Source organism: Lithobates pipiens, unplaced genomic scaffold (assembly GCF_037356315.1).
Source record: "Lithobates pipiens isolate NorthernLeopardFrog02 unplaced genomic scaffold, aLitPip1_a1.2 Scaffold_30, whole genome shotgun sequence".
NCBI lineage: Eukaryota > Metazoa > Chordata > Amphibia > Anura > Ranidae > Lithobates > Lithobates pipiens.
This window is the reverse complement of record NW_027507791.1, coordinates 166,907,932-166,931,023: the sequence shown is the minus strand read 5'-3', so window position 1 is coordinate 166,931,023 and position 23,092 is coordinate 166,907,932. Positions and strand designations below refer to the sequence as shown.

Below are 23,092 nucleotides of genomic sequence, written 5' to 3'. Positions count from 1 at the left end.
GAATGAGTATTAGTACCCAACAGACATTGATTTTAACCTATAAAATTTTTACCTTTACAACCCCTTTAAATCATGATGTAATCTCAATTCTATGACATTATGTTTATAATTGTACTGTATATGGAAACACGTCTCCCGTTGAGATAAAGTAAAAAAGTTTTCTGTTAAAAAAAAAACTTCACAATATTATTTCATCTAGCTAATTGCTTAGTTAGAGCAACATGATCCATGGGAGGACAAAATGGACTAAATGAAAGTCTGTGCCTCCAGTGGTCAAAGTGGGGAACTCTTAAACATATCCACTCACTTTAATGACATCCATTATTTATTTTTTTTATTTACCAAAATCTTTATCCATAAACAGAATAAAGTGTTAGTAAGGGAAATATACAGCTGTGCTAAAAGTTAGCATACTCTGTCAGAAATTGTGAAACGTTGGCATCAATATTAAATAAGACAATTTGACATGACCAGTCATATTTTCAAGGATAGCAATCACATGCAGCTATTTATAACATAGTTTTTGGATCCTTTTTAAATCATAACAGAAATCACCCAAATGATAAAAAAAAAAAAGTTTACATACCCTGGAATGGCAAAGGTTAATTTCCCACATTTGTGTTTTTTTTAAATCACAATTGGTGTGTGTGTATAAATAGTCATATGCTCTCACATGGATGCACTAAGCAGGTGTTAAACCTGAAAGGCTCCACATGCACTGTCACTTTAAGACTGGCTCCACCCAGGAGTGATGGCAAAGGCCAAGGGGCATAGTAGATATCTTAGAGCACAGGTAAGGAAGCACACTAAACTATACCTGTCCTGAGATGCATGTTGAATTATACAGCAAGTACTGAAATAATCAGTTTTATTAGACCAGAGTCTTGTGTCTCTCAACTCAAAGAATATAAAAGCAGGCTAGACAGGGCTCGACAAACCCCAGGCGCCAGGTCGCCAATGCGACCAGAACTCGCAACCTGGCGCCTAAGCTGCCACCAGCCCACTCACTATTGATGCCCCAGACATGCAGCGCATGAACACTGACTGCCGTCCTCCTCCCTCCTCCACACTCAGCGGTGCTGCGCTAAGTGTGTGAAACTGACAAGCAACAGAGAGGAGGATCTGTCAGATTTCAGCCTGATGTCGGGGTTGGGCGGGACCCGGCAGCTATCAAACACCAGCCAATGGGATCTGGGCGGGCCACTAAGTATGTGGCCCGCCCCTTTTCTTAAGCAGCCCAATCGTTGGCAGGTGTTTGATAGCTGTTGAGTCCCGCCCACCCGGGCCCCGCCCACCCCGACATCAGGCTTGAAATCTGACATATCCGCCTCTGTTACTTGTCAGTTTCAAACCCAGGCTGGGTCCGGCACCATTCCGACATTAAGCTCAATTCTGCCAGCTCCTCTGTTACATTTCAGTAACAGAGTGCTCCGTGTGAAACCTACCAGTGCCATCGCTAATCAATACCACCTGCAACCAACCAGTGCCACCTGCCAGTGCCAAATGTCACCGCCAATAAGTGCCACCTGCCACCGCCAACCAGTGCCACCACCAATCAGTGCTACCTGCCAGCAGCAACCAGTGCCCTCTGCCAGTGCCAACCAGTGCCACCACCAATCAGTGCTACCTGCCAGCAGCAACCAGTGCCCTCTGCCAGTGCCAACCAGTGCCACCACCAATCAGTGCTACCTGCCAGCAGCAACCAGTGCCCTCTGCCAGTGCCAACCAGTGCCACCACCAATCAGTGCTACCTGCCAGCAGCAACCAGTGCCCTCTGCCAGTGCCAACCACCAATCAGTCCCACCTGCTAGTGTCAACCAGTGCCCTCTGCCAGTGCCAACCAGTGCCACCATCAATCAGTCCCACCTGCTAGTGTCAACCAGTGCCGCCAACCCAGGGCCACTTGCTACTTTCAAACCAGTGCCACCGCTACCTGCCAGTTCCAACCAGCGACACCTGCCAGTTGCAACCAGCGACACCTGCCAGTTGCAACCAGCGACACCTGCCAGTTGCAACCAGCGACACCTGCCAGTTGCAACCAGCGACACCTGCCAGTTGCAACCAGCGACACCTGCCAGTTGCAACCAGCGACACCTGCCAGTTGCAACCAGCGACACCTGCCAGTTGCAACCAGCGACACCTGCCAGTGCCATCTGGCAGTTCCATGTGCCTGCCAGTGCCAGCCAGTTCCATCTGTTGCCAGCCTTGCTCTTTCTGGTCAGCCCATAACCCTAATGTAACAGCGTTTCAATGGAGTTATTGACTGGGTGCTCCATTGTGAGTTAGGGATAGGGGGTGAAAATTACTGGCCTTACCCCGGGAACTGAAGAAAAAAAAATAGCTCCTAACTTTTTTAACTGGCTCCTAAATTCAAAGCAAAATTTGTCAACCCCTGGGCTAGACAATGAGCCACGAGGAGATAAAAGAGAACAGTTTAAAGACCTGCGTAAAAAAGGTAATGAAACTTTACAAAGATGGCAAAGGATATAAAGATATCCCAAGCCTTGAACATGCTAGACAGATATTCCTCTAGCCTCTTTTTTTAGGGTCAGGGCCCTACAACCGGGACACACATAAAACCACACAAACACGCCACAAGACTAACATGAAATAGACCTGAAGTGGGCCCTGTCAGCTAGAAGAGATGCCAAAAGAGGAGGCAAACATACTTGGATAGGGAGGTAACTACTTTATTGAGGTGGTAACTTACTACTGAGCAACATCTCTACCTGTGGGTTCAGAATATACTGTGCAAAGCAAGCGTATTTCCATCTGCCCACCTTTTAAAAAGGCATGGTACCTTGTGCTGAGATGCAGCCGAGGCCGCTCTGATGCAAAAGGAATGTTCGGAATACAGGTCGTGGTCAAGGCCTAGGTTAACAAGGAGGATCCTAACATGTCTGACAAACAAGCTGCCACTCAGAGGGCTGGTCGGCAAAGGAAGCAAGGGCTGGAGCTCAACTGGCTGGGTAGGCAAGACAGTAACCGGTTCAGTACCGCTACTGGGCACCAGACGTTTTTGGTATGAAAGTTTAAGTTCGACCCCTGGGTGGGATTGATGTGTTTGGACAGGATCTTGAAAGTGAGCCAGGTGGCGTATGGTACAGTATTTGGCCGCTAAAGGTAAATTCATTGGGCCGCAAAATTAGGATTTTTTGTACTCAACATAAATCCTTTTCTCTGTAATTCGCCAACTGACACAGCTCCTCTCTTAGCCATTGGGTTGTTACGCCACCTTTAGGAAAAACTAGGCATAACATGTTATGAAAAATACATCCTTTCTCCTCACACATGGAGATGTAGGCCTTCCAGGTACAATTACATATCTTCCAAAGATTTCCGTGCTCTCAGCATAGTTGGGATCACAGATTCCAAAAGACCTTGGTTCCTCAACACCTGGCTCTCAATGGCCATGCCATTAAAACCAGGGATGGTAAAGCAGGATGGAGAACGGGACCTTGAAACAGAAGGTCTTCATGTAACGGCAGTCACCAGGGGGGTGTCAGCCACCAGACGCACTAGGTCTGCATACCAAGGATGCTGGGCTAATCTGGGGCAATGCTTGTAAGGCCTTTACGATGATATGGAAACAATAGTCTCCCCACTCTGTCAGATTCTGGAAAAGCCTAGCGAATTCCAGTTTACCCCTGTATTAAGCCACCTACTCGGGCAGGGGTTGTCCACAAAAATTTGCTAAGGTATGGACCTGTTGGCTAGATAATACCACAGCAACTGATGCAGTAACCAATTCCTAGATTAACACTATATCTCTAGTCAGTTAGTTATATTGACCCAACTATTCATGTTGCATTATCCTGTTGGTACCAATTTCAGCACAGATTCTCCTGAACTGAACATCTCCCTACATTGGGGTTATAGTATAAGTTATGTTGTATGCTGTGCCCTGTTGTGGTATGTTGCTGCATCAGAAGAACTGCCCCTGAGTGGGCAAACCATTGGGCCCCTGCGTGGGCCAATTTTGTATGCTAATGAACAATTTTATAAAGATATAGCAAAAAAAATTAAAAAAAGCCTGCATTCTGAGGAGGTCACGCTTCATGAAATAAAATATTTGGCACATGCAGCAAAATTCTCAAAGTCCAACCCTCTGTCACATTTCTCCTACAAGGGCTTAGTCGTAGAGATCTCTCACCCACCCAAGAGTTACAGAAACACTTTTTCATCATTTTGAATCCACAAAAAAACATATCAAAATCAGTAAACAAAATACTTACATTTGGCCTTACAAGCCAACTTTCCACTGCATTGAGCCAGAACCAGGCCACCTGCTGAGAAGTGTGGCTTTCAGTGCATCTGCAAGGAAAAGAAAATGGAAAAGTGAATTCTATAGAGAATGTAATACTGATTGCAGATATGTTAAAAAGGTCAGGTCACCCATCATTGTAATGAACCAGTAGTGAAAGTCAAAAGGCAAAAGCAGGCCTGAGCTTGTTTCAGAAACTTAAGTTCTATACACACTAGGAGCTACAAAAACGCTCATATTGAACGTTTTTGTACCATCGTTTACCACTTTCTGTGCCATTGACTAGAAAGGTTGTTAACCACTGCAATACAGGGCACTTACATAGTCTTCCTGCCTAGGCCATTTTTCAGCTTTCACACTTTGAATGACAATTGCACGGTCATGCTACACTGTAACCATGTGAAATTTTTACCATTTTGTTCACACACCTTTTAGTAATGTCTATGAGGAGGGATAGGGCCGGGAAGGTTTGAAATTAGGAAACATTAATAGGTTTCCAATCTCTAGCAAGGGTCAACTGGGGATTAGTGGTGATGAAGTGACCAGCATACAAATTGCTTTGGTCCACAATAGATCTATAGAGTTATTCTGTGAAAAACGGCAAATAAAAATCAAGTGACGTAAAATCAACTGTTTCCACCCGAATTCCAGGTTAGCCAGTGAATAGGCCAAGTACCGGGGCTGCAGAAGTGGTGCTCCACCAATTTGTATTGGCAAATGCAGCAGAAAGGGCACTATGGGCTTGACGGGCCTGCGTTTGTCTTCTTGGTGGCTGTAGACACTAGTTGTGCTCGCCACGTCACCATGTGATACTGCAGTGCTGGCTTGACTACGACCAGGATGTACTAGGCCACTGATGCTTGCCAGTTCACCAGAAGGATAAGTGGAATTAGTACTTGCTCTCTGCTCCATATGAGAGTCCTGCAGTTCTTACACCTCAACAACATCAGAAGAATGGAGTCAGGTATGCCTGACCTTGGCATGGACCACAACTCCGTCATCAGAGCCATCTGTCAGGGTGCCGCTCCTTACAGGATCGTATTCTGGGCAAGAATCTGACAGATGGGCGACTTCCTCTTCACCATTCATCATGCTCAGAAACGTGTAGGCCTCTTCACTACTGTACCTTTGATTTGACATTTTGGTCTCTAAATTAACTATTATATATTATATTAACTAATATATTAATAGTAAAAAAGGTTAAGTCTGAGCATGTAGGCCCTTTGCAAAATAATCTGGAGTGGGTGACTGGGGACAAAGAAGGCCAACTTATTAAATACTTTCTTCAGCTCTGTGTATACAAAGGAGCATGGGGGAGCTCATGTCCATAATGGGGGTGGTACTGACGCAGCCCCAAATCCACAATGGCTCAAAAGTGATATGGTCCAGAAATATTTGGACAGAATAAAGGTGGATAAAGCACCTGGACCTGATGGCATCCACCCACGGATCCTAAAAGAATTGAGCTCTGTAAATTCAAAGCCATTGTATCTAATTTTTAGGGACTCATTAATGACAGGAATAGTACCACTGGATTGGCACAGGAAAAAAAATATTTTGAGCAACAGACAGCATGGATTCATAAAAGAGAAGTTGTCAGATAAACCTGATTTCTTTTTATGAGGTGGTAAGTAAAACCTTGGACAGAGGGGTGGCGGTGGACGTGATATATTTGGATTTTGCAAAAGCGTTCGATACAGTCCCGCACACACGGCTCATGTGTAAGGTAAAGTCTACAGGTTTGGAAACATCAGTTTGTAGATGGATAGAAAACTGGCTAAAAGACAGAATTCAGAGAGTAGTGGTTAATGATTCTTACTCCAAATGGTCTAAGGTTATCAGTGGTGTACCCCAAGGTTCAGTGCTGGGACCCTTGCTTTTTAATATCTTTATAAATTATATTGGGTCTGGGATCAAAAGTAACATTTCCGTCCTTGCAGATGACACCAAGCTATGCAGTGCAATAACGTCCTTACAGGATGTCACCAATTTAAAAGACGACCTCAATGCTCTGTCTAATTGGGCGACTATGTGGCAGATGAGGTTTAAGGTTGAGAAATGCAAAGTTAGGCACTTGGGGGCTAAGAATATGCATGCATCATACACGCTAGGAGTACACCTGGGGGAATCCATGGTGGAGAAGGATCTGGGGGTTTTGGTAGATCATAAGCTCAATAATAGCATGCAATGCAAAGCTGCAGTTTCCAAAGCGAGCAAAGTCCTTTCCTGTATTAAAAGAGGTATGAGAGAGAAAGAGCGAGAGAGCGAGAGAGCGAGAGAGCGAGAGAGCGAGAGAGCGAGAGAGCGAGAGAGCGAGAATTTTGCCCCTGTTCAAATCATTAATAAGACCTCATCTGGAATATGCCATTCAGTTTTGGGCAACAGTTCTCAAAAAGGATATCGGGGAACTGGAGAAAGTGCAAAGAAGGGCAACCAAACTGATAAGAGGCATGGAGGAACTCCGCTATGAGGAAATATTATAGGAACTGAATTTATTCACTCTTGATGAGAGGAGATTAAGGGGGGATTTGATCAACATGTACAAATATATAAGGGGTCCATATAGGGAACTTGGTGTCGAGTTATTCACTTTACAGTCAACAAAGAGGACAAGGGGGAACTCTTTACATCTAGAGGAGAAGAGATTTCATCTCCAAATATGGAAAGGTTTCTTCACAGTAAGAGCTGTGAAAATGTGGAATAGACTCCCTGCAGAGGTGGTTATGGCCTGCTCAGTGGATTGCTTTAAGAAAGGCCTGGATTATTTCCTAAGTGTACATAATATAACTGGGTACTAACATTTATAGGTAAAGTTGATCAGGGGAAAATCCGATTGCCTCTCGGGGGATCAAGAAGGAATTTTTTCCCCTGCTTTAGCAAATTGAATCATGCTCTGCTGGGGTTTTTTGCCTTCCTCTGGATCAACTGTGGGTATAGAATTGGGTATATGGGCTGGTATGAGATAGAGCTAGATAAAACATTTTTGGTTGAACTGGATGGACTTGTGTCTTTTTTCAACCTGACTAACTATGTAACTATGTAACTGGTAGACTAGTGAGACTCAGAGGAAAGAGCTAGACTGTCAACAACTGATTCAAACGCTACCAAAAAACGGTTAGCGTCCATAGGGATCAGGCCTGACTCTGCAGTTATGTGTTTAGTGTTTTGTAAGCAACAGTAATCAATTGATACTGCACATGGGTGGGCTGGGGGACTAAAGGCAGGTGCTAGCAGGTATCTGGGCTGGTGCCACTAACACTGTGTTTTTGGAAACCCTAAACTTCTGGGGATGCTAGTACATAGATCAGATCAAATATCAATCCATTCAGACACTATACCACTAAGGGGAAGTGTGTATGGTGTGTTCGTGAGTGTTAATACTACTGTCACTAAATCTGACACTGCCTGGGGTGACGCACACCCTGACTGACACTAAAACGGATATCACCCACTGGGTGATAAGGAGGTTATACCTTTATTACCCAGAGGCAAAAAAAAAAAAAAAGAACTAGCATTACCAGTAATACCAATAGGGTGATCAAGGGGTTAAACCTTTATTAGAGGGGTTAAGAGGTACCCTAAAGCTACCTGGGCCTACCACTAACTTCCCCAACAATGATTAATGTCACCAAATGAGAAAAGTACAGTGATCAATGAAAAAATCTGACAACTGCACTGTTTGAAACATCAGGGGGTGAAGGGGTTAACAGGTGGGGGGGGGGGGGGAGTGACAAGTGTACCTATGTGTACTGGTGTCAGTGTAGTGTTGGTGCAACTCACAGTAAGATGTTCTCTCCTCTCTGGAACGAAAGATTCCACGAGTAGAGATTACATCATCACTTACCCTGCCTGCGTTTACACTTAGACGGGTAAGGGAACATTTCATTTGCCAGAACTGATCAGCAGGCCAAGGCCATAAATCACTGGCCAGGACCTGAAGATTGATCGGTTCTGGGTCAAATCCAATGGTCACGGGTGCACCCCCTGGCGATGAGAGCTTGCCCCGTACAGATATGGAATCTCATGCAACCAAGCCCTTGTGCCACAGTAAATGTACACGACATGGTCGGCAAGTAGTTAAACTCAGTTGGGGGGGGGGGGGGGAAACGCACACACCCCCCACACAAACCTTGTTATATTGAGTTAATATGACAGTAAAAATAGGATTTTTGTACTCACTGTAAAATCCTTTTCTCTGTAATTCAGCGACCGACACAGCTCCTCTCTGTAACTAAATGGGTTTGTTAGCCTGCCATTAGGAGAACTAGGCAAAAATGTAAACACAATACACAGAACTTTAGTCCCGCCCCAGGGGGCAGACCCTGTGCCAACAACCCTCCCTGCTCCCAGGCAGAACTCAGTACATCAACAAGCAGTATAACCTAGAGAAAAGGAGGGGTGGGTGCTGTGTCGGTCGGTAAATTACAGAAAAAAGGATTTTGCGGTGAGTACAAAAAAAAAAAAAAAAAAAATCCCATTTTCTCTTATATTCATTGACCGACAGCTCCTCTCTAACTAAATGGAACGTCCCCAAACGAGGGGTGGGGAAAAAAAAACAGCATTATAACTTCATCCACCATGGCTAGTGGGAACTAGTGAAACTAAACCCACAAAAAGACAGCAGTGTACGGATAAACACAACACCAAAACTAGGCATTCTCAACAGGAGAGATCCCCAACACTGCAACCTTTTTGCGTAAGTAATGCAACAGTGCATTATCAAACTGTACTGCGTTTTTATCGAAAAACCAGGAAATAATCTCAATTGCAACTACACGGCCGCCTGCAAAACTTTGCGGCCAAAACAGGAATCAGCCGATGCACTGACATCTACATTGTAGAACTTGGTAAACGTATGGACAGATGACCAGTTCGCCTCCTTACACAACTGAGCGACAGACGCTTGGTGTTGGAAGGCCCAAGAAGTTCCGATTGCCCTTGTAGAGTGGGCCATGACTGGAAAGGGGGGGCACCTGCCCCTTCAAGGCGTAGGCTTGGACTACAATCTGTCTGACCCACCTGGAAATGGTGGCCGACGAGACCACCATATCCTTCTTTGGACCAGCCACCGAAAAAAAACAGCAAGTCTGACTTCCGAAAGGGAGCCGTGACAGACAAGTACACCTTCAGAGCCCTAACCACGTCGAGAGCATGAAGGGCCACCTCTGGGGTGCTTCGGCTTAGGACACAACGATGGGGGTAATAAAATGTCCTCATTGATATGAAAAGCCGAAAATATCTATCTTCGGTAGAAAGGACGGTTGCAAACGCACCACCAACTTATCCCTGTGGATGACCAGATAAGGCTAATTGCATGACAAAGCAGCCAATTCCGAAACCCTCCTGGCCGATGTGATGGCCACTAGAAAGACCACTTTCTGGGAAAGAGTCAACAGGGGAAGCACCCTGATGGTGCTTCAAAAGCCGCCATTTTTAAACACCAGATTCAAATCCCATGGGGGTAACGGCGGACGCACCGGAGGGACTACACGTCGCACCCCCTGAACGAAGATACTCACTAATGAGTGAGAAGCCAGGGATCGCTTAAAAAAAAATAAATAAATAAATAAATAAAAAAAAAAAAAAAAAAAAAAAAAAAAACACCCCGGGCTGAAATGTGCCCCTTAATGGTGCTTAACAGCAATTTCTGGTCTACTCCTTGCTCAAAAAACATCAGGATCCTGGATATAGAAAAGGAATGCGGATGCCATCCTTTCTCCTCACACATGGAGATATAGGCCTTCCAGGTACGATGGTATATCTTCCGGGAGGAACACTTGTGTGTTCTTAACATAGTTGGGATCACTGAGTCTGACAGACCCCGGTTCCTCAACACTTGGCTCTCAATAGCCATGCCGTTAAAGCAGGATGGAGAATCAGACCTTGAGACAGGTCCTCTTGAAACGGCAGTCACCAGGGAGCGTCTGCCACCAGACGCACCAGGTCTGCGTACCAAGGATGCTGAGGTCAATCTGGGGCAACCAACCAGTATCACTAGGATCTCCTCGGCTTCCACTCTACGAAGCAGATGTGGTAACAGTTTCAGTGGAGGAAAAGCGTAGATAAGCTGGTACTGATACCACTGATGCACCAGCGCGTCTGCCCGCGGATTTCTTGTCCTGGATTGAAATTTGGTACCTACCGATTGAGACGGGAGGCCAGCAGATCCACGTCTGGTGTGCCCCACTTCAGGCACAGTAACCTGAATATCTCCGGATGCAACGCCCATTCTCCTGGGTCCAGCATCTGTTGACTCAGATAGTCCGCCTGCCAGTTCTCCACTCCCGGGATGTAAATAGCCAACAGGGTCGGTATGTGTAGCCCACCGAAGTATGTGAGCGACCTCCCGTGCAGTGGCTGAGCGCCCTTGGTGATTAACGTATGTCACCGCAGTGGCATTGTCGAACTGGATCCTGATCAGACGCCATTGCAGTCTCTGGACATGTGGAGAGGCACACAGCCTGATCACTCTCAATTCAAGAAGATTGATCGGCAACTTGGATTCTTCTGTCGACCAGAGGCCTGAGCATACTGAACCCCCATTACTCCACCTCAGCTGGATAGACTGTCATCTGTTGCTGAGATTTGTCCCGTTTTGTCAAAATCTCCTTCTGCAGGACTCTGGTAAGGAACTGGGCATAAAGTAATGCCTCGAAGGAGGCTACCATGAGCCCCAGTACTCTCATGCAAAAGCTGAGCTACAACCACTTGCGGTTCATCATTAGTTTTACCGCAGATCTCAGTCTGCAGTTTGTCTGGAAGGAGAAACTCTTGCTTCCATGGAGTCCAGCAGCAAGCCTAGGTACTCCAGACGCTGGGTCGGTACGATCACCGACTTTTTTTTTAGGTTCAACAGCCACCCAAATTCATACCAGACCAAAAGGAAGAGCCACAAACTGGTAGTGGGCTTCCCCGACTGCAATCCGTAGAAATTTTTGATGCCGAAGGCATTTGGGTATGTGCAGGTACGAATCTTGGATGTCTAAGGAAACCAGGGGGTCCCCTTGATGGAGTGCAGCGACTACTGAGCGAACTGACTCCATTCTGAACCTCTGCACTTTTACAAAGTGATTGAGGGCTTTTAGGTCCAAGATTGGTTACCAAGAAGGAAAGGGTACGTCCAAACAGATTTGAGTAGAATCCCTGGAATTTTTCCAAATCTGGGACAGGTACAATCACCCCGCGATTCAGCAAGTCCCTTACTGCCCCCAAGAGGGCCTCCCATTGAGCCGGGGATACAGGTATGCTGGAGGGGGAAGGATCTGTTTGGCGGCCAAGAGAGAAGCTATCTTGAAACCTAGCCTAGGAAAATCAAACCCATTGGTCAGATAACCGGGAGGACCACCGGGCTGCAAACTCCCGGAGGCCACCCCCCACCCGAGACATGGGTGGGGGCAAACCTTCATGCGGTAGCACTTTTATTTACAGGGTTGCGGTTCTATGGATGTTTTTGGCCATTCTGTCGTGCTGGGGGTGTTTTGCTGAAGCTACGGGAAGACAAAAAAGCAGTTTGTGAGAGAAAAATAAATAAAAAAAATATATTAAAAAAAAAAAAAAAAAAAGGGCCCTTACCTATAGCGTGGCTCCTTAGCCTTTGGTAGCAAGGTGCTCTTACAGCCGGTGGCATTTTTAATAATGTAATCTAAATAGGTTCTAAAGAGCTGGTCACCAAGGAAGGGAAGATCTGTCAGGGCTTTTAGGGATGCCTAGTCAGCAGACCAGCATTTTATCAAAATCAGGTGCCTCACCACCACAGCTGACACTGAAGCCCTGGAAAACAGAGGAAGAGCATCCAGGGCCGCATCACAAACGTACTTAAGCCTTGCACTAGTTGGTCTGCTAGGTCCACGCAGAGAGCTCTCCCAATTCGCAGTGCAAACGTTTTGCCCACACAGTGTCTGCGACACAAGTGCGGATGCCAGTACTGGTCGCACGGCTAACCCCTCAACCGTAAACCTAATTTAACCTGGATACTGGGGGGGGGGTTCACGACCCGATGAGCCGACCACTTCTTGAGAAGGTTCTCCTCAAAATGATAACAAACTGCCATGTATTTGGGGACCGAAAAAGGTACATTGCGGGCAACCCCATTTCTTGTAAATTAACTTGTCAAAATAAGTCAGATACGGGAACACCTTAGGTGAATGTGCTGGCTTGCGGGAGCAAAAAGGGACCGGTACATCAGCAGAGGGATCGCCCGGCTCCTGAATCTTCAGGTTATCACACACAGCTGTGATAATTGCGCCAACAAGCGCTTTGTCATGCACGGACCTGGACGGGGGACTCATCCTCACTGTCCGAACGGTCCTGGTCAGCGTCATCTGACAAGACAGAGCAAAGGTCCCCAGCCTCAGCAGGACCAGAGTGTGCATCAGAGCTCTGCCCTGAGGATGGGGGGGGGCACGCACTGCCTCCATCTTGGCAATGAACGAATTGAGGACTGCCGTCAGGGTGTCTATGAGCACTGCGCAGTCCGCAGGTGACCCGGTTGCAATTGCCTGGATTTCGGGGGAAGAAACACCAGGTTCTGAAGCCATGCTGACCCTTACCCTGTCTGCCACCAGAAGGGGACTTGGGACAGTGACAGCCCCACCCTCCTTGCTGCCACTGGATGAGGGGCTCTTTCCTGTCAGACTCACCACCCTGAGGAGTTCTGCACTGTCCCACAAGTAGTGCCTGTAGTCCCCGAGTGCCCCCAAGTGCAGAGGAAACCAAAGCGGTGTCGGTGGCAGGTGCCAGAAATAGCATAAAACCACTCTAGAAAATGTGCTCAGGCTTCCAGAAAATGGCCGCCCAGCGTCCAGTATAAAGACAGAAAACACAGGGAAAATGGCTATGCGAGCACATGAGTCATGCTGCTGCAAGAGAACACTGAAAACGTGTTCAGGCTTCCAGAAAATGTCCTGATAGGAGATCACTGGGAAAATGGCAGCTGAAGCCCAGGAAGGCATGCTGCCCTCGCCCACACCTAAAATGGGCATCAGCAGCTCCATGAGGTACAAAAACTAAGCAATGACAGAGAACACAGCGCCGCACCAAACAGAAGAACCTCACAGGTGCATGACACACAGGACCCAGGTAACGACTAGAGCCAGCCCCCCAGATAGTCCCTGTATATGCACACATACACAGCTCAGCGGCCACATGCAGGATCACCCCAGTGGAGGGGGGGGGGGGGAAGATATGGACAGGGAGACTAGAAAAGGAGACTAGAGAGGGAGGTGAGGGACCCCCGAATCGAACTCCCAGGGAATGCCTAGCTGCTCAGCACCACCGAGGCAGGGAGAGCTGTATTTACCAGTCGTGAAGAGCTGGGAGACATTTCATTGCAGAACCACTCACTGATCAGTACAGGGTGGCTGCTGGCCTCAGCCCACTGACGCAGACATCAGTAGCCCGGTCATATGTGGGCCCCGGAGCATAAAAGCTCACCGACCACCTCTGGAGCTGAGGTATCGTCATGGCCTGCCGAGCGCGTAGCTGCAGCCTGCACACGCTCGATGCCTGGACTGGGGAGACTAAAGGATAAGGGCATCCAGCCTGTCATCCAGCCGGCTGTTGATAGCAGATCACAGGATCATCATCTTGCACCAAAAGACAAGCTTCTGCATAAAAAAAAAAAAAAAAACCCGGACTGATGGTTTCTAGGTCCTCCTCCTTCACTGGACAAAATAAAACTAATGACTGCATGGCAGGGTGGAGGGTTGTAGCCCAAGGGACTGCACCCTTGGGCAGAATTAAGAGTTCTGAGTGTTGGGTTACAACTAATGCCTAGTATTCTCCTAGTGATAAGGCTAACAACCCAATGGCTAATAGAGGAGCTGTGTCGGTCGGTGAATATAAGAGAAAATATGTTTTCATGTAAACAAAAAAAGTGTCAGAAAGGGCTTTGTTTTCAAGTGGTTAGAAGAGTGAATGACATAAGCTTCTAATTGTTGTGCATAAAATGCCAAGACAGTTTCAACCCCACTCCCCAAAATGACCACATTTTGGAAAGTAGACACCCCAAGTTATTTGCCGAGAGGCATGTAGATGGAATATTTTATATTTTGATACAAATTGCGGGAATATTACTAACTTTTTTTTTTTTTTTTGCACAAAGTTGAAACTAAATGTCCCACTTGGGACGAAAAAAAAAAAAAAAAAAAAATTCAATAGGTTCAACATGCCTCAGCAATTTCCTTGGGGCGTCTACTTTCCAAAATGGGGTCATGGGGGGGTGGGGGGGGGGGGGGGTTGTACTGCCCTGCCATTTTAGCACCTCAAGAAATGAGATAGGCAGTCATAAATTAAAAGCTGTGTAAATTCCAGAAAATGTATATATGCCGAAGCATGGGGGCATCCTCCCGCAAAAAAGTTATGCCGCGTACATACATTCAAACTTTTCCACGGGCAAGCCCTCTGTCGGAATTTTAACCGTATGTATGCGGCATTAGGAGCAAAAATGCTCCTCCACCCCTTATGCCCCCATGCTTCGGCATATATGCTCTTTAACTGTGGTGGTGAAATCACCTCCTACAGCACTGGAGTCGCGGCTTTATGTATCGTGGGGGCAAATGCTGTTGCTGTCAAGATAAATAAATCCACGCTGCAGCTGAATGGCGTACCTGAAAACATGAAAAATGGTTAACAATAACACAGTAAACAGTAAAGTATAAAAAATTAGAGAGAAGAGAGAGAGAGAGAGAGAGCGCGAGAGAGAGAGAGCGCGAGAGAGAGAGAGCGCAAGAGAGATCGAGAGCAAGAGAGATCGAGAGCAAGAGAGATCGAGAGCAAGAGAGATCGAGAGCAAGAGAGATCGAGAGCAAGAGAGATCGAGAGCAAGAGAGATCGAGAGAGATCGAGAGAGATCGAGAGAACAATAAAACGACAACTATTTTTGGTTTTTATATTTTATATTTTTTTTGTTTTTTTTTATTTTACTTTTTTTTATACACTTTTTTGAACTGTAAACTGTAACAACTGTAACGGTTCGGGTCTCTCAAAATGCGATGGCATCTTGGGAGACTCTGTGTTAGTGTGCCTAGCTTGTGAAATGCTGTACCCTACGCTAATACTTCACTAGTTCATGGTAGCGTTCAAAACACTCACCCTGACAAAGACCAGGATTGCCAGGACAGCGTGGACAATAAGAACGGGTGTCACGCCTAAATCTACGCTTGCTACAGACACGACATCTTTTTTGGGGGGCTCGTTGGGTAGGGGTACTCGGGGGGGATATAAGAATAATGCCTCTCATGCAGCCGGCTTACTGCATTTGGTTGGGAATGGTGAAGTGCAGAACCCTCTGGATACAGAAGCTCTGTGACAACCTCTCTTTGGAAGAAAAGAAAGGTTAATGTCCCGCCTGAAGTTTTGTATAGCACAAAAGCATTCAGCAAAGCCAATTGAAATAAGTAAGCAGACACTTTTTTGTACCAGCGTCTGGCCTTACGGGAAGCTAGATACGGCGCCAACATCTGGTCATTGAGGTCCACCCCTCCCATATTTTTGTTATATTCGTGGACACAGAAGGGTTTCTCCACAATACCAGTCGCCGTAGAAATTTGGACCGTCGTGTCTGCATGAAGGGAGGTAAGAACGAAAACATTCTTATTATCCCTCCACTTCATAGCGAGCAAATTAATACACCGATAGCAGGCTCTCTCCCCCAGCCTAAGACTGGAATCTACAAGCCGCTGGGGAAAGCCCCGGCGATTAGGTCGCACGGTGCCACATGCTCCAATCTGATGATCAAATAAATGACTAAACAGTGGCACGCTGGTGTAATAGTTGTCCACGTACAAGTGGTACCCCTTTCCGAATAAGGGTGACACCAATTTCCACACTATCTTGCCAGCGCTTCCTATGTAATCAGGGCAGTTCTCCGGCTCTACGTAACTATCTTTACCCTCATAAACCATAAAGCTCCATGCATAGCCTGTGGCCCCGTCACAGCAATTATAGAGCTTGACCCCGTATCTGGTACGCTTGTTGGGAATGTACTGTTTGAATGACAAGCGACCAGTAAACTTAACCAGGGACTCATCAACACATACAACTTTTTGGGGAGTAAACAAGTCTGCAAAACGTTGGTGTAAGTGGTTTATGGAGGGGCCGAATTTTGTAGAACCGATCGTATTCAGGGTCTCCTCGTGGACGACAAAGTTCATTGTCACTGTAGTGCAAGAACCGCAAGATCTGCTCGTATCGTTTCCTGGACATGGAGTTAGAGAACACGGGCATGTGGTCAGCCGGATGCGTGGACCAATAAGCCCGCATCCTCATGAATTTATGTGTACCCATGTTGAGGGAAAGGCCCAGAAAGGTCTTAAATTCGGAAACCGTAACTGGTTTCCAATCTCTGGCAAGAGACGGCAACTGGGGATTAGCGGCGATGTGTTGACCAGCATATAAATTGGTTTGGTCCACAATAGATCTATAGAGATCTTCCGTGAAACACAGAGAATAAAAATCGAGTGGCGTAAAATCATCTGTATCCACCTGAATACCGGGTTAGGCAGTGAATGGGGTTAGTACTGGTGCTGCAGAAGTGGTGGGCACCCAATCAGGATTGGCGAATTCTGCAGGAAGGGCACTATGGGAACGACGGGCCTGTCTTCGTCTTCTTGGTGGCAGCGGGACACTACTTGTGCTTGCCACCTCGCCAGCTTGAACTGCACTTATGGGACTCGCCACATCACCACGTGATACTGCAGTGCTGGATGTACGTCCAGGGTGTACTAGGCCGTTGGTGCTTGCCAGTTCACCAAAAGGATGAGCGGCACTAGTACTGGCTCTATACTCCATACGAGGGACTTGCGGTTCCTGCACAACATCCGAAGATCGGGGTCGGGTACGCCTGACGTTAGCAGGGACCTCTTCTTCATCGTCAGAGCTATCTGACATGGAGGCGCTGTCCTCTACAGGTTCGTATTCTGAGCCTGAATCTGACAGATCAGTGTCTTCCTCTTCACTATCTGTCATGCTCAGAAACGTGTAGGCCTCTTCACTAGTGTACCTTTGCTTTGCCATTTTGGGCTCTAAATTTAGGGGTACAGTAGTGAGACTCACAGGTAAAAAAAGCACCTAGCCTGTCAGAGACTGTATAAAACGCTACAAAAAAAAAAACTGTTAGCGATCGCAGGGATCAGGCCTGACTCTGCGAACGCTGCAGTTATGTGTGTTGTGTTTTGTAAGTTACAGTGATCGAGCGATACTGCACTTGGGTGGGCTGGGCTGGGCTGAGCAGAGGGGCAAAACGCAGGTGCTAGCAGGTATCTGGATTGATCCTGCTAACAATGCGTTTTTTTAGAACCCTAAATTGCTGGGCACGCTAGTATAGATCTGATCAGATATTGATCTGTTCGGATACTATACCACTAAGGGAGGTGTATGCTTTGCACATGGGTGTTAGCGGTACTGGCACTAACCTAGCACTGCCTGGGGCGACGCAGACCTTTTCTGACCCTAAAACCAAATTTATATCACCCGCCGGGTGATCAGGGAGTTAAACCTTTATTAGGTAATAAATGGCGGGTGCCCTGATGCTATAAAAAGCGAACTACCTAACCAGCGTCACCCATAACACTTATACGGTGATCACTGGTGAAAGGGTTAACTAAGGGCAATCAGGGGTTAAAACCTTTATTGGGTATTTATATGGGGTACCTGAAGCTTTATAAAAAGCTGACGGGGAACCTAAATAACTAACTGGCTAACCAGCGTCACCAGTGACACTTATGCAGCGATCGCTGGTGAAAGGGTTAACTCTAGGGGCAATCAAGGGGTTAAAACCTTTATTAGGTTATATATCGGGGTACCTAACGCTATAAAAACCTGGCGTTGAACCTAAAAAAAAAAAATAAAAAATAGCTTCCTAGCGGGACCAGTGACACTATTGCAGCGATCAGAAAAACGATCGCTTAGTGACACTGGTAAAAGGGGGTGAAAGGGTTAACTGGGAGGGCAATCAAGGGGTTAAACCATTATTTGGGGGGGTAGGGGGCTACCCTGGACCTAAAGGGGCCTAACACTAGATGCCCTGACACTTTTTACAGTCACAACTGACACTAAATGTAGTGATCAATAAATAAATGAACACTGCATTAGTGACACTGTGACTGGGGGGGGGGGCGGGGGGGTGATCGGGGGGTGACTGGGGTGAAATGTGTGCCTATGTGTACCTATGTGTCAGTGGACTGTTGGTGCACTTACTTGTGTGTCTTCACTCCGCGCTGTCCGGTCAAAAAGACCGCCACGAGGGGTGTGACATCACTTCCTCCTCCTGTGTTTACATTTTCACAGGGGAGGAAGTTCGTCACTGGCCAGGAGCGATCGAGCGGGGATGGCCAGAAACCAACGGCCATCCCCTCATCACGCATTGCCCCTGCACCGAATCGGACCGCCGTATCCAGCGGGAGGGGGTCCGATTGGACCCCCCACCCGCTGAAAGGCAGGCACGTACATGTACGTGCTTGTGCCTGCCTGTGCCATTGTGTTGACGTACATTAGCAATACGGCAGTCCTTAAGTGGTTAAGGACACAACACCATTGGATGAACAAGCATCTCCCAGGATAACGCCAGCTAACGCCAGAGAGCAGGACAGTGGCTCATACTGTGGAGGCTTATCCATCCCAACTGGGGTAAGATTTCTGGGGAGGGCAATCATATTACTAAGCACTGAGAAGCACACCGGGAGAAGTTTTTCTCCACTGATAAAAATTAAGGATTTCTGCACTTTTCATTTCCTCTATGTGGGACTTTTATATTTGTTTATTCAAGCATCTGCACTGGATTATAAGTTTGGTTATACATTTTTTTGTATAAGACAGAGACATACATACATACATACTTTATACATTTTTTGACAGATTTAATCACGGTCACCAAATCATTAGGGAATTGATATATGCTACAATAGGAATTATTAACCCTTTTTTTATGTTCTGGTATATTTAATTAAGGCCACTACTAGCAAACTGATACACAATAGAAATTATTTATAACTTTTTTTTACCTTTTGACAAAATCAACAACGGTCACTAAACCATTAATAAGTCGGTACATGGTACTATACGCACAATTTACACTTTTTAATTTTTATTTTCAATGTTATCACGCCAAGTTTATCCCTTTCACATAAGGTTGTGTATATGTTATAAAAAGGGATTCACTATTATATGGGTTTTTTCTGGGGTCTTATCACAATTACATGTGACCTTTAGGTATAGCGCCAAAATCTACTCTCCCCCTTATTCCACCCCCCCCCCACCATTTTTGGGAGGAGGTATTAAGTAGAGGCAGCTCATACCCATTCTCCTTTTTCCTATTTTAGTCCCTAGCACAATCTCACACTTCCTTCTTGTCCACACTTGTGCAGAAATCTACGTTTTGTAGAAAAATTCAGGTATTTACAAGAGCAACAGAAAACAAAATTGTGGCGTGCACGGGAGGCTGTAATGTGAAGGACCTGAGTCATGACCAATATTACATTCGGACCTCTGCGGGAAGAAAATTTTTACTGACCGGTCCCCCGTGAATTTTAATTCAGTACCCCTGATGTAGAGTATAAGACATATCATTTGAGCCCAGTCTTGCCACAGTTATTCCATCTCTGAGCAATCCTCTTATTGTTCAGTGAGATAAATCTTGACAGAAAACCGTCCCCCCCTGCTATAATTGGCAGGTGATATAAATATCTTGTGCACTATCCTAAGAGATAAGCAATATTTTTGAATCCCCTCCAACTCCTTCGTTCTGCTTCTCTGCCAGAATGGGATGTTCCCCACCTCAGCATGATTTGGCATGCTGAAGTCATGGGATTACTTTCCTGTATGTTAGCAATCGCAGAAGTTCAGTGTAAGAAATACACAGGAGAATATGCATATTGACAAGGAGTGTAGAGGTGGGCGGGAGTCTAACATCACAACTCCACCCACCAAGCTCCAGACAACAGACCCACACAGAATCTGCAGTTTTTTGGGTCTCATAGCAAACAGACGGAAGACATTTGACAGCTAAAGATACATGAAGGAGGCATAACTCCTATGGCAGTAATTTAGAATGAATATAAACCCAATGTCATCCTCTAAACCATAAGCCTGAATAATGACTTGACAAAACCAGTTGGAAATAGTGGATTTAGATGCTGCCTGTCCTCTTTTTTTTTTGGACCATCTGGTAGTACAAAAAAAACATCTGTTATACGAACCTGAGCGGTCGCCTTTAAATACAATCTGTCTGCTCTCACTACATGAAGGGAATGTAGTGGCTTTTCTTCCCTAGATCGAGGCTCTGGGAAGAAAGAAGGAAGAACAATATCTTGGTTTAAAGTGAAAACCTGTCACCACCTTTGGTAGGAATTCAGGATGAGGATGCAACATCACTTTATCCTTAGACATGATACTCTTCTAGCAGAAGAAATGGCAATTAGAAAGACTATCTTTCTAGTCAAAAGAACCAAGGGAATTTCACGTAAAGGTTCAAAAGGCTGTCTCTGCAAAGCCAATAAGACCAAAGATTTAGAGGTGCCCTGATAGGGGGATCGATTTGTGTTAACCTCTGAACAAAGCTACGCACTAAAGAGTGAGAAGAGAGAGGCCGTTGAAAACAGTGACAAGGCCAAGATCTGGCCCTTGATAGTACTCAAGGCCAGCTTCATTTCTAATCTCATTTGCAGGAAATCAAGGTTGTACCCATCTTTGATATCGATGGGGGAAAAAAAAATAAAAAAATAAACTCCCCTCCTTGCAGGATGGATACAACTGATCGGATTGACTCCATGTGGAAAGAGCAGATATTCAGAAACCAGTTTAGATCTAGAATGGGTCTGACACACTCATTTGGTTTTGGTACCGTGAAAAGGTTTAAAGAAAACCCCAATCCCTGCTCTTGCATGGAAACCACTAAGATCAATCTTTGGAGACAAAAGATGGGCCAATGCCTGAAAAACTTTTCCTCTCCATCTGAGAAAACAAGGAGATGGGGACTTTCAGAACTCAAGTTTGTACCCTCGAGCCATTGAGGAAGTCACCGATCTGCAGCCTACGGCAAGGGTCATTCCTAGGCAGTCTAACATCCAGGTACTGACCAGGCCCGACTCTGCTTAGCCTCTGGAGATCAGATGAGATTGAGTGCATTGAGGGCAACGTGACCGCAGGCTCCGACACTCTTCTTGCCAGACCCTTGAAAACGGAGGCAGTCTCGCTCCCCCCCCCCCACACTTGAGCTAGCGGGGGCACACCCTCACAAAAGGTGTTGGTTTCCTTCTTGAACTTGACGGCGGAGGCCGTTGACTGCTTGGATGCAGATGCTCCTGGTACTGGAGAAGGAGCTTGTTTAAATGAAAATAGGATTTTTTTGTACTCAAAGTAAAATAATTTTCTCTGTAGTTCACCGACTGACACAACTTTCCTAGATCATCGGGTTGTTACGCCTCCTTCAGGAGAGGACTAGGCAGAACATATTAATGTTAAAACTGGAACTTTCTAGTTCCGCCCAAGGGGTGGTCCCCCAGCCTGCCTCCTGCAGCTTCAGTATAAAAGTAAAAAATAAAAGTAAAAAATAAGAGGGGAGGGTGCTCTGTCAGTCGTTGAGCTACAGAGAAGAGGATTTTACAGCGAGTATATGTTAACCAACTGACAGCTCCCTTGTTAGGCCATCGGGACGTCCCCAAGCAGTGCCAAAACGAGGGGTGAAAAACAGCATAAAAAAACTTTATCCACAATGCCATGTGGGAAACCACCCACAAAAAATAATGTAATTATTAAAAGTCAGCAGCTGCAGTATTTGTAACTGCTGACTTTTTTTTTTTTGGGGGGGGGGGGGGGGGGAGACGCCTCTTTAACTAGATGCTGACCGCCAAATGAGGGCCAGGCAGTGCATCTATTGTGGTGGGAGGCCATCATATGACGTCCTCCCGTTTAAATAGGGAATGCGCGCGAAAGTGCGCGCACATCCCTGTTCCTTCGGTGGAGGCGTGTCACGGAGACATCGCTCGCCACCGAGGGGGTGGGGGGTGAACAGCCATGAGGCATGGCTGTTAACCACGTGATCACAGATGGACACACCCCCACTGTGCACGTCGGTGGCAGCGTGTTCCCAGGAACACTGCCCGTCACCGACGCTGGTAAACAGCCATTGGCTGACTGTTTACCCAAGTGATCGGCTGTGATCCTTTCACAGCCGATCACTAAATGTAAACAAAGCACGGTAACAAGATGTTACCGGGTTCTCCTCCTCACACAGATTGTGTGTGTGAGGAGGAGATTGCAGTAACATCTCGTTACCACTTACAGTGTACACCAACACACACACTGATTGCTTGCCCCCCCCCCCCCCCAATAAAGTGGACCTGTCACCACCCCTCATAGTACCTGTCACTCGCAGTCCATCAGAGTAATCGAGTACCCGTCACAGCCCACGCATCATAGAATATACGTTCAGGTGTTTACCCACAAAATTACCCCATTTTGGAAAGCAATTTCACTGTCCTGGTGCTCCAGGATCTTCAAAAGTGTGTTAGGTAGGAATGAAACGAGATGTGTCATTTATGCTTCTAGAACGCCTGAAGGTACTACTTCAAATTTCGGCCTCTGTATGTGGCCAGGCTGTGTAAAAGTCCTACACACGTGGTATCGCCATACTCAGGAGTAGCAGAATGTGTTTTGGGCTGTCATTTTTGCTATATACATGCTGCGTGTTAGAAATATCTTATAAAATTGACTTTTTGTGTAAAAAAAAAAAAAAAAAAAAAAAAGTTTATTTTTTTTTCCCCCACATTTTCCAAAAACTTCTGTTAAAGAAAAAAAATTAACCGTTCAGAAGACTCATTCTGCCTCACAGAT

At 46.2% G+C, this 23,092-nt stretch overlaps 1 protein-coding gene across 5 annotated transcripts in view; it reads right to left on the bottom strand.

Annotated features, from left to right (window-relative positions):
- The window catches only part of ZFYVE26 (zinc finger FYVE-type containing 26), a 1,794,472-nt gene that overhangs the window by 1,762,072 nt on the left and 9,308 nt on the right, over positions 1 to 23,092 (bottom strand). For all 5 annotated transcript variants that reach the window (XM_077465059.1, XM_077465061.1, XM_077465063.1 and 2 more), the window contains exon 2: positions 4,236 to 4,314. In XM_077465059.1, coding sequence (XP_077321185.1) covers positions 4,236 to 4,314 — 79 coding nt within the window. The remainder of the gene's footprint in view (positions 1 to 4,235; positions 4,315 to 23,092) is intronic.